General features: G+C 38.8%; 1 protein-coding gene across 2 annotated transcripts; it reads right to left on the bottom strand.

The window, feature by feature from the left end:
• Nucleotides 1-2,454: 2,454 nt before the first annotated feature.
• On the bottom strand, nt 2,455-13,597 carry SYT4 (synaptotagmin 4). Of its 2 annotated transcripts, none has more exons than XM_061450571.1 (4): nt 13,108-13,597; nt 9,578-10,386; nt 7,904-8,024; nt 2,455-5,853 (listed from the first exon to the last, which is right to left on the bottom strand). In XM_061450571.1, exons 1-4 carry the CDS (start codon nt 13,139-13,141, stop codon nt 5,546-5,548), a joined length of 1,272 nt encoding a protein of 423 aa, XP_061306555.1. In that variant the 5' UTR covers nt 13,142-13,597; the 3' UTR covers nt 2,455-5,545. The 2 variants fall into 2 exon arrangements, with proteins under 2 accessions (XP_061306555.1, XP_061306554.1); XM_061450570.1 differs by having other exon boundaries at nt 9,572-10,386; nt 13,108-13,595.
• Nucleotides 13,598-14,313: the final 716 nt, after the last annotated feature.

The raw sequence follows: 14,313 nt of genomic DNA, 5'->3' as shown, positions 1-14,313 counted from the left end.
CGCCTCCAAAGGCTGAGGGACTTTTTCTCTCTTGCAATTGCTTTGTCTATTCCCCCTTCTCTAGCAAGTGATCCCAGCTGCTTGGCTTCTGTACCTTCTAGTTCGTGACCATCGGCCCCATTGTCCCAGCATCGGAGTAACCAGGTGATGATGTGCTCCCCTGGTTGACGGGTAAAATCTTTTCGCATATTCCGCAGCTCGGTTGAGGTCCGAGGTCGAGAAGTTACCTCTTCTTCTTCTTCTTCGTCATGTGATGATGACTCCTGATCAGATTCTGGACCGGGTGGTGAATTCATTGGTTCTTCATCTCGCTTCACCCTTTTTGCCTCCTTTTTGCTTGTTCTCTTGCGTACAGGGGCAACTGATATTGGTACGAATTGGTCCTCTGGTTTGGCTGCAGTGATTACCACTGTGGTTTGAGTAGCGACTGTACTTGTTGCTGGGGGTGGTGCAGCTGCTGTGCTTGGAGCTGGGGTAACCGCACTGTCTGTTGCAGTTGAAGTTTGAGCAGCTGCTGTACTTGCCACTGGGGTAGCTGCGCATTTCATTGCAGCCAAAGTTTGAGTAGCGACTGTCGCTTTGCCCTCAAATCCGCCGACATTCTTTTCCTTTTGAAGGTGCTGGATAGTGTTGAACAAGGCCCTGTAAGCATAGGCCAAGCCCCAGCACGTTGCTGTGATTTGTCCATCTCTGGTATGGCCAGAATGACCACACACCTCATTTAAGTGTTTTACTAATTCTTCTGGATTTTGCAGTTGTTCGGTAGTGAAATTCCAAAGTACTGGAGGGGCCCACTGACCTAGATACTTGCCCATACTATCCCACACACCCTGCCACAAACTAGAAGTCAAAACACAGCACTGCACCAGTTAACACAAAGGAAAAACATGGCTGCTACTGCTGAACCCAGGACAATTCTGAAATGGAAATTTCTGCTATGCTGCAACTCCAATCAGTGCTCCAAAGCTGCCTTCAGACCCAAAGTCATACTACAACAGCTCTTTAGTGATGGAAGATTAAAGATATTATGGGAAAACCCATGAGAACGGGGTAGAACTTTTTGAATGAAGGTAATCATTCAGGAGTCATCAGCAGAGCAATGCAAATGAGTGCCAGTGCCAGTCACAGCAGCTGTATGACTACCATGAGCAGCTTCATGGGACCTCATGAGTAAGAGAGCACAGATAAGAAGGTAGCAGCTTATATAGAACGTATTTGAATCTTGTTTGAGGAAAAGAAGTGTCCTTCATGGTCATCTGTGGTTATGTATTATTACTGTGTGTGCAGCATGTTGCTATCCGTGATGCTGTATAAATACAAGGGCTTTACTGAATAGTTTTACACCTCAGGAATCACATCTCCTGCAAAGAGAAGGACATCTGCAAAGGCTCTCTTGAGGAGGAATTATCTGTTGCAGCAATTTGAAGTACAAAAAGCAATCATGACAGGAGCCTTGAGACTTCCCCTGGGGCTCAGCTGCATGGTTGAAGAATCTAAAGATATTCTTGGTCGCTGCCCTGAAGAAGAGGGTCTGATGTATAACCCATATGAGTCAGTATTGTTGGAGGAGAACCATAAAATGCAAGGAAGAAAAAAGAAGTGACTGCATAGGATGGAAAAGAGCAGTCTCACACTTGATACCTGCTTGTTTGGGACACGACATTCACCAGACAGAATATACCAGCTTATACCCTAAAAGATGATCCATTTCATGCATTTGGCTAGTGGATCCTTTCACTTATTTTTGTGACAAGGGTCAGGGATCCCTTCCACATAATTGTAGTCACGCAATGGCAGTCAGTAAATGGCAATCTGTACCCCAGTTACAACTACCTTCTTCTTTCCCCAGCTTTTGGTCTGTGCTGGTAAAATACTCTGATAAAGTCAGAGACCACAGCAGCAAAGTTTATACTGGTGTATAGCATTAAAAGCATGCTTTCTCTACCTTATCTTCCAGACTCACCTGACAAGCCAGTGCCTAACATGACTTCCTTACATCAAAGGAAGTAAGTGCGGTACAGTGTGATAGTCCAAGAGATATTTTTTACTTCTGGAAAACAAATGAAATGTCACCAGGATTCTGGTTGCAGTATGACTTACATTTTACTTCTTCCATGCAATATGCTAGAGCTGCTTCTTGTTTACATCTATCTATCAGTCCCCACAGGGCCTCTATAGCGCTCAGATTTTGTCATGGGCCATGTCTCAGGTTTTAGCCTGAGCATACAGTAGCTTTCAAGAGAAAGGTAAGTATGCATCAAGAAACTAGGAATAAGGAACTTCTGATATGCCTGGGTAGTATTTGGCAGTACAAGTCTAATCCACCTCTGTGAGAAGACAAAGTGTTTGCAAGTCAAATGTTTTTTGGGCAGAAACAAGAGAGAGTAAGTCATGAATATAAGCAACAGCAGGAATCTTCTGAAAAGATACATTGATGGGATAATTGTTTTGGGATGGGATGAACAAAAGCAGCAGTTTATTCTTGTCTTACACACATGGCACAACATACAGAACCAGCACAAATAACTTACTTACAAAATCTCATACACCATGCTTCCTCTTGAATAGCTTCTATTAAGTTACAACACCATAACAAATCAGGTATTTAGTTACGACAGATCTCCAGACATGGATAGTCTCCCATTCAAGGAGTTATTATTTTTGTAAGCTACTTAGACAAACATCATTTTTTACATGTTTAATACAGTACAGTATCCTTAACAGAATTCAAGATATTCACAATGAGAATTGAGTACTTTATAAAACATCAGAATTCCTCATCTCAGTACAGGTCCACATTCACTCCTGCCTTTTACAGATGTGTTTCAAGTCGTCTTTACTCAACTTTCCAAGCTAAGCATTGCTTTAAATGAAGCTCTATTTACAGGGTTCTTTTAGATTTAATTAAAATTGTATTTTCTTCTCTTCTCAGTTCCTATCCCCTATCCCCAACAACAACTGCCGTTTAGCTGGTAGAAATATTGACCCTTAAACTGCTATAGAAACTTGGAAAGAAAAATTGGTGACAAATTTTTGGATGCAAAATGAAAGGTGGTCACAGCCCATCATTAATTCAAAAAGGTGGAGGTTTTTTTTCTCCTAATGTTAGAATGTCCATTGGAGGCATATGACTCCTTTCATCCGTTTTTTAGGATAACATACTACATACGGGCTAACATACAAAACCTCAGGTTTTTTAATTACAAGCTCTCCCACTCTTTCATGCAATCACTTTCAGTAGAAAGTTCTTTCCTTACTAGAAATTGTAACTACTCTAGTTGTGTGGTACTGACTTAAGCTTTCCCAGTCTCCATTAGATCAAATAGTGTCAATTTTCTTATTGACATTGGTGGGTTGACTCACAAGAAGAGTTTTGCTCTGTGATTGCCCTTCAAACCCTACTGAAGCCTGTGGGCATCTTTCCTTTGATTTGGTGGCTTTGGATTAGCTCTGCTTGAACGTGGCTGTAAACTCTAGCCCTTAAGCAGTTAGTCAGCTTTCTAAAGAAATAATCAAAAAAGATTCCTCTCTTTTATACATACAATACGCAGGGTTTTTTTACATTGAGCATTATTGTAAAAAGCATGTTTATGTTATTTTGAAAATGTATTTTTACAGAAATTTATAAACACTGTTATATCAAACACATTCTCAAAAACTGGAGAAAATACCGACACAAAACCTGGAAGATCCTCAATGGAATTCTTCCAGTACTATTTGTCTACTTGCATATTTCATATTTCAGTGTCCTTTCCTGCAAACATAATTTAGCCATATGTGAACAGGTAAAGTCGACAACAAATCCCCAATAGTTCTGAATAGGACATGTATCTGCTGTTTAATGGAAGTAATTGGACATCCGATGTATGGTTTTTTACCTGGCATGTCCATTCTGTTACTTTTACTGTCATTGAGCAGTACCTTAATTTCCAGATAGTCCCATTCACTTCAGTGGGTTAACCCATTCATACGATAAAATGATGTATGCAAAAATATGGTTTCCCACTTTTTAAATCCTTCTGATGTCAACAGTTAGCATCATTATATTCTTCCTTATGTATATTGTAACTGAAATTATGTAAGAGTAATATCTGCAAACAATTCTGTATCAGAAATCAGTGTACAAACTTTAGGAAATAATCTGCTTATACTTGTGCTGTAGTTCTGATAGCCTAAAAATCTATCTGATGGGGCCAAGAATAAATTTCACAGGTCTAAACACTTTATTTATATACTTATGTTAGACTTGATACTCCCCCAGCCTGATGCAGTTTAAGTTTAAATGTATATATTATGTCACACTAACATGAAATCAGCATGTTATTTTCCCTTACCACCATCAGTTTTCAGTACAATTGGAAATGGACATTAATGCATAAAACCTAAGTGAAACACACTTTTCAAGTCTTTTGTCTAACATAATATTGGATATATTATAATGTGGGCTTGGTTTTCTACCCTGAAAAACTTTAAAAATATATTAAACTTTGTATGTTGGGAGTAGTCTTACTGACTGTAATAGTATTAGTCACAGTTCAGGAAGTTAAACAGCAGAGTCAGGTTTCATTCTCTGTCTTACTATTTTGTTTGTTCTTTAATGAAGCAAAAGAAGAAACAACTTCTCTTTTAAGTACTACTGAATTTCTTAAAATATGATTGATGAAAAGTCATTGACTGTAATAACCTGTATGTTACCTCATCTAAACTGAAATGCTTTCCCATGGCTTGAAATGCTTAAAGTGTAATCCTTGCTAGAGGAAAAAAAAGCAAGCCATATATAAACTCAAATTCTAGCTATACTGTAACATGTACAGTCACCCGTAAAGGAGCCCTTTTAGCAAAACAATGTGTGTTAACTTACTCAGTGATTTGTAGAATGTGTCTATTCCATTCACTGTAATAAAACAAGTTATATATATGTGTGTTAAAAAATCCAGTAATTATAGAGTATTTCTACATGTAAAACAACTAGTTGCACATAATGTGGTATGTAAAGCAAATTGCTGAAAATCTCTTAAGTCTTTGGGATGATCAAAGTATAAGTAACAAAATCTTACAAATAGTGATTGAATTTTCATAAAAGAAGGTTTTTGATGGAGAGGCAGAAGGAATTCCCCTCCTGCTCACCCTTATTCCCCATGGCTTTTGCAGACTCAGCCACTTCCCCAGTAAGCCACAGGTGGTGTTTTAAGATCTAATGTTTCAATGAGGTTATCTTCTGTATAGCAGTATTAATAAGGTTTTCAGTGACTTTTTCATAAAACATAGTCTGATTTTAATGAGTTTGTAGTGCTTCAAAAGTTTCAGGCTATTTAAACTCTAGAATAATACAAATCTGATCCAATTACATTAAAAACCAAAGAAATAGAAATTCCTTTATTTGCTGTGAAAATTTAGTTACCTTCTGCTCTGAAAATCCAATCCAGTTTTTACTCCCCCACTCCTCCCTAAAAAAAGTCTTGTAATTATACATAATAAAGAAATAAAACTGTTCCTTGCCTATGGATATATGTAGTTCTTCAAGTTCCAACCCCTCTCTAAGCTGCTAACCATCACACAACATATGCCATTTGGCAATTTGTCTCCTAGGATATTCACAAATTTCTTTCCAGTGCTCTCCACCTGTTCCTTCAGCTGAGCATCCCAAGGTTAACCGGCCAATAACCTCATTCCTTGACCCCCTATCTGAATCTAAGACCAAAAATTCAATGCTGATATCATCAAGGCCCTCACAAGGAATGTCAAACACAAACAATTCATTGAACACTGCATTAGGGGTGCATTTCTTCACGTGGGTTTTCTTTTTAGAAATCCTCTTCTTAGCATGGTACAGGTTCACTTTGACATAAGGGTCTGCAATGAAAAGAAACAGCACAGATCAGCTATTGAACAGTGTTGCTTAGAAATTCCTTGATCTAGTTAGTGGTAAATTTCATAACATGCCAACATAATTACATAACAGTGAGGAGATATTTCAAGTTATTAAAGATGATTCATCTCATCTAATAGCTGTGTTTACATCTGAATTTTAGCTCCCTTTATGGTCACCAAAGAACTAATCATGATAGTCAAGTTTAGGGCATGATTCATTTGACTACCTTTGCATGTAGTAGAGATGTTATTATGGTTAATGTACTACAGGGCAGGATTTATCTCATGAAGGAGACACCTATGATGTTTGATCAGACACATTGGTGATTCATTTGATTAGGTTCATTAGGAGACCTCAAAACCAGTGATCAAGGAACCAAGGAGGTTGTCAGCCTCTGAGTAAAAAGTTCCCATCTTCCCTAGGAGACTGAGTTATGCAGTTGTTCTGTGAGGTAAATTGTTAGCTTACTCCATAGAAATACTGCTTCGCATTCTTCCCTGTGCACGATTTTTGTTGGGCTGAGGGGAAAGTCACAGAGGAAGTAAGGACTTTCATGAGTGCAGAATATTACTGACACCCAAATATCTATTGAACCTACCCTTGCTGATGAACAGCAAATTGTGAAGAACTGTCTGAATTAACTATATACACCGTCTAGGTGTAGCGTGTCTGCCTGTATCTATTAGAAGTATTATATTCCTATTAGAGTTAGCAAGGTTGCATTGAGGGAAGCAGAAAAAGCAAACAAAATTTATAGCTTTTCTAAAAAGAGATACAGTAAACAAAAATTTGCATGTGCTGTAGGATCCAGGGGCTGCTGAGACTAGAAGGGCTTTTCTTGTCAGGTTATTTTCCCACCTGGGTGAACCTCAGCCAGACTTGGTCCGTTGAGGCCAGCTTGCTGTCATGCTGTGTTCATGAAACCTCCACTATCTGCTGTTTTGGGGTTGATTATTGAAAGTATGTATACTATCTTATAGTGGACTGAACTGTTGGGCTCCATTTATATCCTTTTACTTTACGGTATGTGAATGAAATCGAGATCAGGAGGACTTTCCCATGTAAAAAAAGGGAGTTGTCTATAGATTTGTTGTATTGGAACCAGGATGTGTTAACTTGCTAAGTAAATGGCAGGATTTCTTGGTATGAGAAGTAGGACTGTACTGTAGTAATTATGATTCAGTGGTTCCCAAAATTACTTCCTATTCAGCTTCTTTCAAAAAAAACCCACTCTGCAGTGAAATTGGTCCCATACAAAATTAACAGGCAATGTTCTACTACTTGTATAGTCTTTTGTGATGTACTGCTTGTTTTGTGTGGTTTTCTTTTCCTTTAGTATATTTTACATTAAATTTTATTCTGTTATTATGTTATCTGGAATTAATGTGCATCTAAGTACAATTCTAGCATTAACCTCAAAGGAGGTTCCATGGAATGGCACAGGACCAGGAGAAGGCAATGCAGAAACCGCTCATTAGTGAGCCCCAAGTACAGCTCATGATAAAGCACCGATGTTAAGTTACAACCTACTGCCAGTCCTGGCATAGTTCACCTTTTTGTGATGCAAATAAGTGTTAGTGCTCTGTGGGCCAGATTCAGCACAGATCTAACTGGTTGCTTTTCTTGGTGCTAAACTGAAATAACCCATGTGATGATCTCACTCAACACTGATCTTCTACAAATAAACTTTTTTTTTCTTTTTTCTTTTTCATAAATAAAAGCCTCTTGTATCTGAAAGCACCATCCCATAGTTCTGGCAGAAGGGTTTCGTTTAAGACAATCACAAAACTCATCCGTTTCCACTGTGAACAGATGTCATGTTTTTTTAATGTGATTGAAGAACAAATTTGTAAAATACATACCCTGAAAAATAAAGCATTGACCCAGATATAACAAAATTAATAGACTACAAATAATAGGGAATATTTCTGAATTCATGGGATATTTTTTGTCTTTGAAATGCCACATTTCAGCTCACTTCTGTCTGTTTGGTTTATGTTCTTGGGGCATATTCATGAGTAAAACCATTACCTGATAATCCTGACACATCAGATTTAGGTAGATGCCTGGCTTTTAAAACAACCACAGTAAGCGTGTTTGTTGTAGACTGATAACAGAGAGAGATCAGTAATTCTCCACGCCCAGATGATTTCTGAAGAAATTAAAAAAAAAAAAAAAAGAAAAAAACTATCTGTAAGCAATTTATATTGACCAAGCTTTAAAACAGAATTAAGAAGATTTACGAAATGTCACATCACTGTATTCTCAAAAATGGTGTAAAAGGATAAAATCTGTGGAGGTATGCTGCTTTACATAGCAAATATAATTTCCCTCAACTGTAGTTATATAACTCTTCTTATGATTGGTTATTAGACTGAACAAAAATAAATTAGCAAATAAATGAAAATATAGGTTGACATGACATCATTGTCTTCAAAGATGAGAAATGAAACACTACATCATAAGAAAGTCTTAGTGAATGTAAAAGATACTAAGCAAATCAAAATTTCATATGGATATATTGAAAAAAAAATCTAGCTAAGGTAAAATAATCTTCACTGAAGTTTTGTAAACAGGAAGGTTTCAAATGGTTAGTGAATTTTTATCCTTGACACTTTCTGAAGTAGCCTCGTATACAAGAAATAAAGATGAGATTGAAGACTTTCTCTATGATTATTCTATTTTAATTTGTAGGAGTATTTTACTTCACAAAATAAAGGAAAGCAAAGGTAACAAACAAAAATAATACCTTATATACCAGAAAACCTAGTAAGTTATCAACAAAATATCACTGACATAGTTATAGTTCTAGTGTTGTGACAGTATTGCAAAATAACAGCGTTAGTTATAGGTATGTTGTCTGGTAGACATTTATTTGATTTGGCAGTACGCTTGCTCTCTGAAAACAACCAAATTGAAAGTCAATACACATTCCACTTCCTTAGCAGAGATTAGGAGACAAGGGTGTGATGCATGTGGATTTCTGTGATTCAGCTGTGGTGGTTGTAAATGATCTTTACATTCTGAACTAATACTATATAATACAAAACTTTTTTATCCCAGTGAAGTCAGTATGTTTTGCCATTGCCTTCAGTAAGTCTTTGGCTTCTCGCTTGTGTCTTACTATCCTTAACAGACCTGCAGCTTCTGTCACTGTTCCTAAGAGAGAAGGTAGTAATAGCACTGAAGTGCAAGAACATACTACTGCATCAACACTGGTCTCTAACAGGTTCCAATTCCTTAAATGAAGACTTCATTCACTAAGAATCTGCTATAAAACCCTGAAATGAAAGATTTACACTGACTTCAATAACTTGTAAGAAAGAATGGTTTCAAACAGAAAAGGAGAGGGAGGAGAAGTGGAATAATGCATATATGTTTGCATTCTTTTCTCTTAAAGCAAATTGATGTGGACTGAGGCCTTTTGACCTAATGTAAATGTGTCCACTCAAACCTGCTGGAACCAGCTGAATAAGCATGTAGAGTTTAGGATCTTAGCAATTTCTTGCAACATGCTCATTGTAATGTTCTTTCATTAGATTTGTGTAATTGCTTCCTCATATTGTCATTATGAAAGCATCTCAGTGACTTGCATGATTGCTTTGGTCCCTTTTCTTTCCAAAATGGCAGCAGCATTACATAGGAATCATAGCTAACACTAGCACAATGCTTTTAATGTTTAAATAAGAAATATGTTACCCTAACATTTCTTTTGATGATCTCTCTGTCCATTAGCAGTCTTCCTTCTGACAGTTCAATTCCTGCAAGGGGAATGAGGACTTCTCCAATGACATCATCTCTGGAAAACCTGTCAAAGCTCAAGATCATAAAGTGAAGTGTTAAGTCTTGAATTTGGCTATAGGGGATCCCATAAAATGTGAAAGTTTCATCAAAAGCTGGATCTAAAGTTTTTCTCAGCACTCTGGTTTTCACTTTGTGCTTTTTCTCAGGCAGGATGGTCATTTTAATGTAGGGATCAGAAGTCATTGACTGCTCATCCATTGCTGGCAGCCCACGTGCTTCTTTGATGTTCACTACAAATGCCTTTTTCTCGAAGTTGTACTCTAAGGAGAAAAACAGGGTTCCTAGCTTGTCTTGTTTATCTTCAGAAGACAGGGAAGTGATTGATTTTAAACTGTCAGGGGATACCGAATCTTTCTTCCTTTCTGCAAAGTGCTCAGGAGACAAATTTTCAAGATCTGAAGAGCTCTGGATTTTAGGGGTTGCTTTGGGGAAGTTGCCATTTAGATCTCTCTTCTCCAGGTCAAGATGGAGAGAATTCTTTGGCATAGATGACTTGTTCTTTGATTCACTTTTATCATCTGCTCCAAACTTCTTCTTACTGTTGAGATTCTCAGGGTAAATATCAACCCCCTTCAGAACATGGACAAACTTATACGGAGGTGTCTTATTGGATTTGGAAGATTTACGCTGGCAGCAGATCCAAGCAAAAAGGGAGACAGAGAAGACAAGGCCAAATGCACTAAAGATCCCAACCACTGTAGGAATTTCATCTGCAAATCAAATAAATAGCAACAAGCACATAAGCAGTAATACCTTGGACTCTGTGTGATATTTAGTAAGGTAGTAATTTAGTAAGGAAAACAAAACCTGACGTGAGGTGGTAATCCCAGGATCGACAGACTGCTTTTCACTGTACATATTGCTCGCCACCTGCTGGCATAAATGTGTAGTAGTCCTGTACTAGGGCGTGCTTGCTGTGTTAGTACTTTTCCATACACAGTATTTGGGAGGAAAATACTATTCCCATCCTAATAGTAATAACCATTAGTAACTGCTTGACTATCTCCTCTCTCTGTGTGTAGTTTCTGAGTTTACATGTCTGGGAATAATAGCAATTTTCAGAAGATTTCAGCTTTGAGTTTAGGGAGCTTTGTTGGCTAGATAAAACAGATTCCCAAATTCACATTACTTAGAGATGCATCATCTGCTTTTCACACTGTTTCAAAGAATACTTTGTACACTCAATTAACTAATTTTTTATGGTCTAATCCTATAATTGCCTGGAGGTACCTCTTGAAAGAACTGAGTTTAATTGGAGGTTATAACACTTAACAATATCAATGGGATTTTCAGTACTTTGCAGGAGGAAGTCTATCAGGAAAATTTAGAATAATTATATACCAAGTGTCTTTTCCCAATGTGACACTGGGCAGTCATATGTGAGTTCAAAGCTGAAGAAACTATTAAGTGTATAATTGATAGCCACTAAGTTTTGCATTTAAGATGTCATGAATCAAGGCTATGGGGTGTTTACAGGAAGGGTCACTACTTTTTAGGGGTGTGTAAGAAAAATATGAAAACATAATTTTTTTCTACCTCAACATGAATCCTGTACTTAAAGTGAATAATGAGAAAACTGAGCAAGTGTTGCAGCCTCAGTTATCATACGGATACATTAGTCACGTATAGAGTATCATTAGCCCTTCAAAGCATGCATCAGAGGATAAGTGAGCACACCTAATTGGAAATCCGGTTTTACCAATACGTAACATTATTTAAGTGAGTTTAAACCTCCCACAACATAACAGTCAGAGCTTAACCTTTATTCCCTGCAACAGAGGAAGGCCAGTAGAATATTAATGGAATGACATTGTTCATAAAGGCAATTATGTAACAGTTCTGCTTCTCTTGCAAATGAGTATGAGACCATTCTGGATGAGAAAAGCAAATCTATCCCCCTTTATGTATTACTAAAACAGCTTTGTCCAGGTAAAAGCTGAGCAGATAGTTGTGCCCCCACTATACCTTTTTTTTAGTGGGATGATTTTAAAAAATCTACAACAGTATTATCAGAGCAAAGTAGGACATAGTGTTACAGCACAGAAAGGATAAAGCCTTCTATTAATTTCTTCTGATAATATTAATGTAACTTTCCCCTTGCCCACAAGCTCTATCAGTCTGCATGCTTAATTGCAAGAACTTAATGAAATGCCTGAACATTATATACATATCCAAAAAGAATTTTTTTATAAGTTAAGCACGTGGCTCTGAGTTTCAAGGATTCCCTGAGCTGCAAAAATTTAAATATACATGGTAGAAAGGTAGAAAGCAAGAAGTAATTGAAAAGTAATCAGAATACTTTAGTAGATTTTAAGAATGATTTGCACGTTTGTATACTTTTTCATGAGATGATAGACTTTTTACAGTAATGGATATTATGCTGTATTTTAATCCTACAGCTACTGAAAGCAGTGGTAGAATCAATTTGATGGTTAAAATATTAATTTCCTTTCTTAAATAAGTAATTAGATAAGCATGATGTCATAAGTGTAGCTAGAAATATCAAATGGGTGGGGTAGGAAACGACGAAACCGTAACTGAAATGGGTTTATAACAAAGTATGTTGAAACCTGCATTTCTTGTAGTTTCCATAATGTAAATCAATGGGTTAACACTGAAAACAGTGTATTAATAGAAAACATTACCTATTGATTCTGGGAGAAGTTTTTATTTCACTTACATGATAAAAATCTGGAGTCACTTCACTTAAGTCAGTGGAATGATCCTTGAATTAAACCACTGCTAAAGCAAATATAATCTAGACGACAGTCAATATTTGTAAAAGAGAGTTCAGAAACATTTCTACTTGCTACTTTTCTGAGTAAAAATGCATCTCTTTTATCAGTGCATACATATGGCTGTCTCTGAAACTTCTGGTATCAGTTAATCACCCTACATCCAGAAATGACTAAACTGAAAAGTCCTCAATGAACTCAGCTGGACTAAAATGCAGCTGTTCAGCTAAAAAAACGGGGATACCATATTTTCATCTTCCTAGCAATCTCCTTTACAAAAGTACCTTTCACTTTAACATTTGGCAAGTCCTTCTCTACAAGAAAACAGGAATGTCAGTTATTCCAAGAACGTCTTGAGCAAAGGTTTTGGCACAGGATGCATTTACATCGTTTAACTCTAAAGCCACGCTACTTTAACCAAGACAGAGAAAACAACCCCAAACCTCTCTCATCTGAAAACGCACTTCCACAAGCCATCCCTACTGGCTGGGGAACGGATAGGAAGAAAGGGAGACAGAAAGAAAATTCACACAACTTCTGAGACCAAGGAGAACTGAGGGAAAACGGGTTCCTCCCAGCAAGATGCGTGCTGGGAGGCTCTGGGTGGCTCAGCAGAGGCTGCTTGCACGCAGTTCTCCCGGGAAGGGGAGCAGCCCCCAGCGCCGAGGGCGAGAGTTGGGGCCGGGACCCGCTTACCGAACTGCTGGCGGCTGGCCGCGATCGGAGCCATGTTGGCGGCGTGCGCTGTCCGCGGTGCTGAAGCCTCCGTCCGGAGCGCGGGAGCCTCCTCCCAGAGTGACAGGCGACCTACCCGGAGCGCTGAATGCGCTGCCCTGCTGTTCCCCTGCTCTGCGCTCTCACAGCACCCGGGCAATCGCCTCTTCCAGCGTGTTTTTGTAGGGCTTTTATTAAAAAAAAAAAAAAAAAAAAAAAAAGAAAAAGAAAACAACAACAACAACAACAAACAAGACCCGGAGACAAGAGCTAGTGGGGAAGGTGAAGGAGGAGGTTGCGAGGGGACTAGAGGAGACGGGGGAGGGGAAGCTTCGGTCCTCCCCTTTGCTCACTGATTTGCAGCCCCCTTCCTGTTTTGGCTCTTCTGAGTAGCTCAGCTCGGAGACTGAAGACGTGGTTGAAACCCAAATTGACGCAATCCTGACGCTACAGGGCTGAAATCAGCACCTTTCCCACCTCCCATCCCCCCTCCCCAACCACCACACCCTCCCTCCCTTCCTCCCTCCCTTCCTTCCTCCTTCTTTCTCCCTCCCGCCCACCCCGCACCCGCATTCCCCCCTCCTTCCCCTTTCTGGGGACTGAACGTACACTCATCGATTATTTTAACTGCCCTGCTGCAGGATATGAGCTCCCACCCTCCATCGGACACAGACAGTGAAATGCTAATGTCTGTGATTCAATGCACCTTGTGTAATACACGGGTGTGTCTGTTTTGCTGGGGTAAGATTATTTATTTGCTTATTTATCTATCAGCTGGACAGCCACAACAGTGTGAAGAAGATGCCAACTCAGATGTCCAGACACCTTGGCTCCAACTGCAAGGCACACATTTTTCCTATGACTGATGTTATTCACTTACTAGATTTGAGTCATAAAAACTCTAATGTGCCCTCTCCCTGTCCCTCTTCGCTGCTTCTTCCCACCATCCACCCCCACATAAAGAGTCAGACCCCACTTTGGAAATCCTCTTGACCTTCCTGTATGCCAAGGGAAATAACTGAATCTATCTAAATACTTCTAGATTTTGCCAGGTTTAGATGTCTGTCTCCCAGTCTGGACTGAGAACACGGTGGAGAGGCAGGGGGAGCCTGGCTGCAGCAGGAATGAGGAAAGCAGGGCAAGAATGCAGGGCTGCATGTAACTAGAACTGCTGGAGTGTATAGTAAC

Source organism: Pezoporus flaviventris, unplaced genomic scaffold (assembly GCF_033815535.1).
Source record: "Pezoporus flaviventris isolate CSIRO_AGI_PZ_B2104156 unplaced genomic scaffold, CSIRO_AGI_Pfla_v1 ptg000010l, whole genome shotgun sequence".
Taxonomy (NCBI): Eukaryota; Metazoa; Chordata; class Aves; order Psittaciformes; family Psittacidae; genus Pezoporus; species Pezoporus flaviventris.
This window is presented reverse-complemented; position numbering and strand designations above follow the sequence as displayed.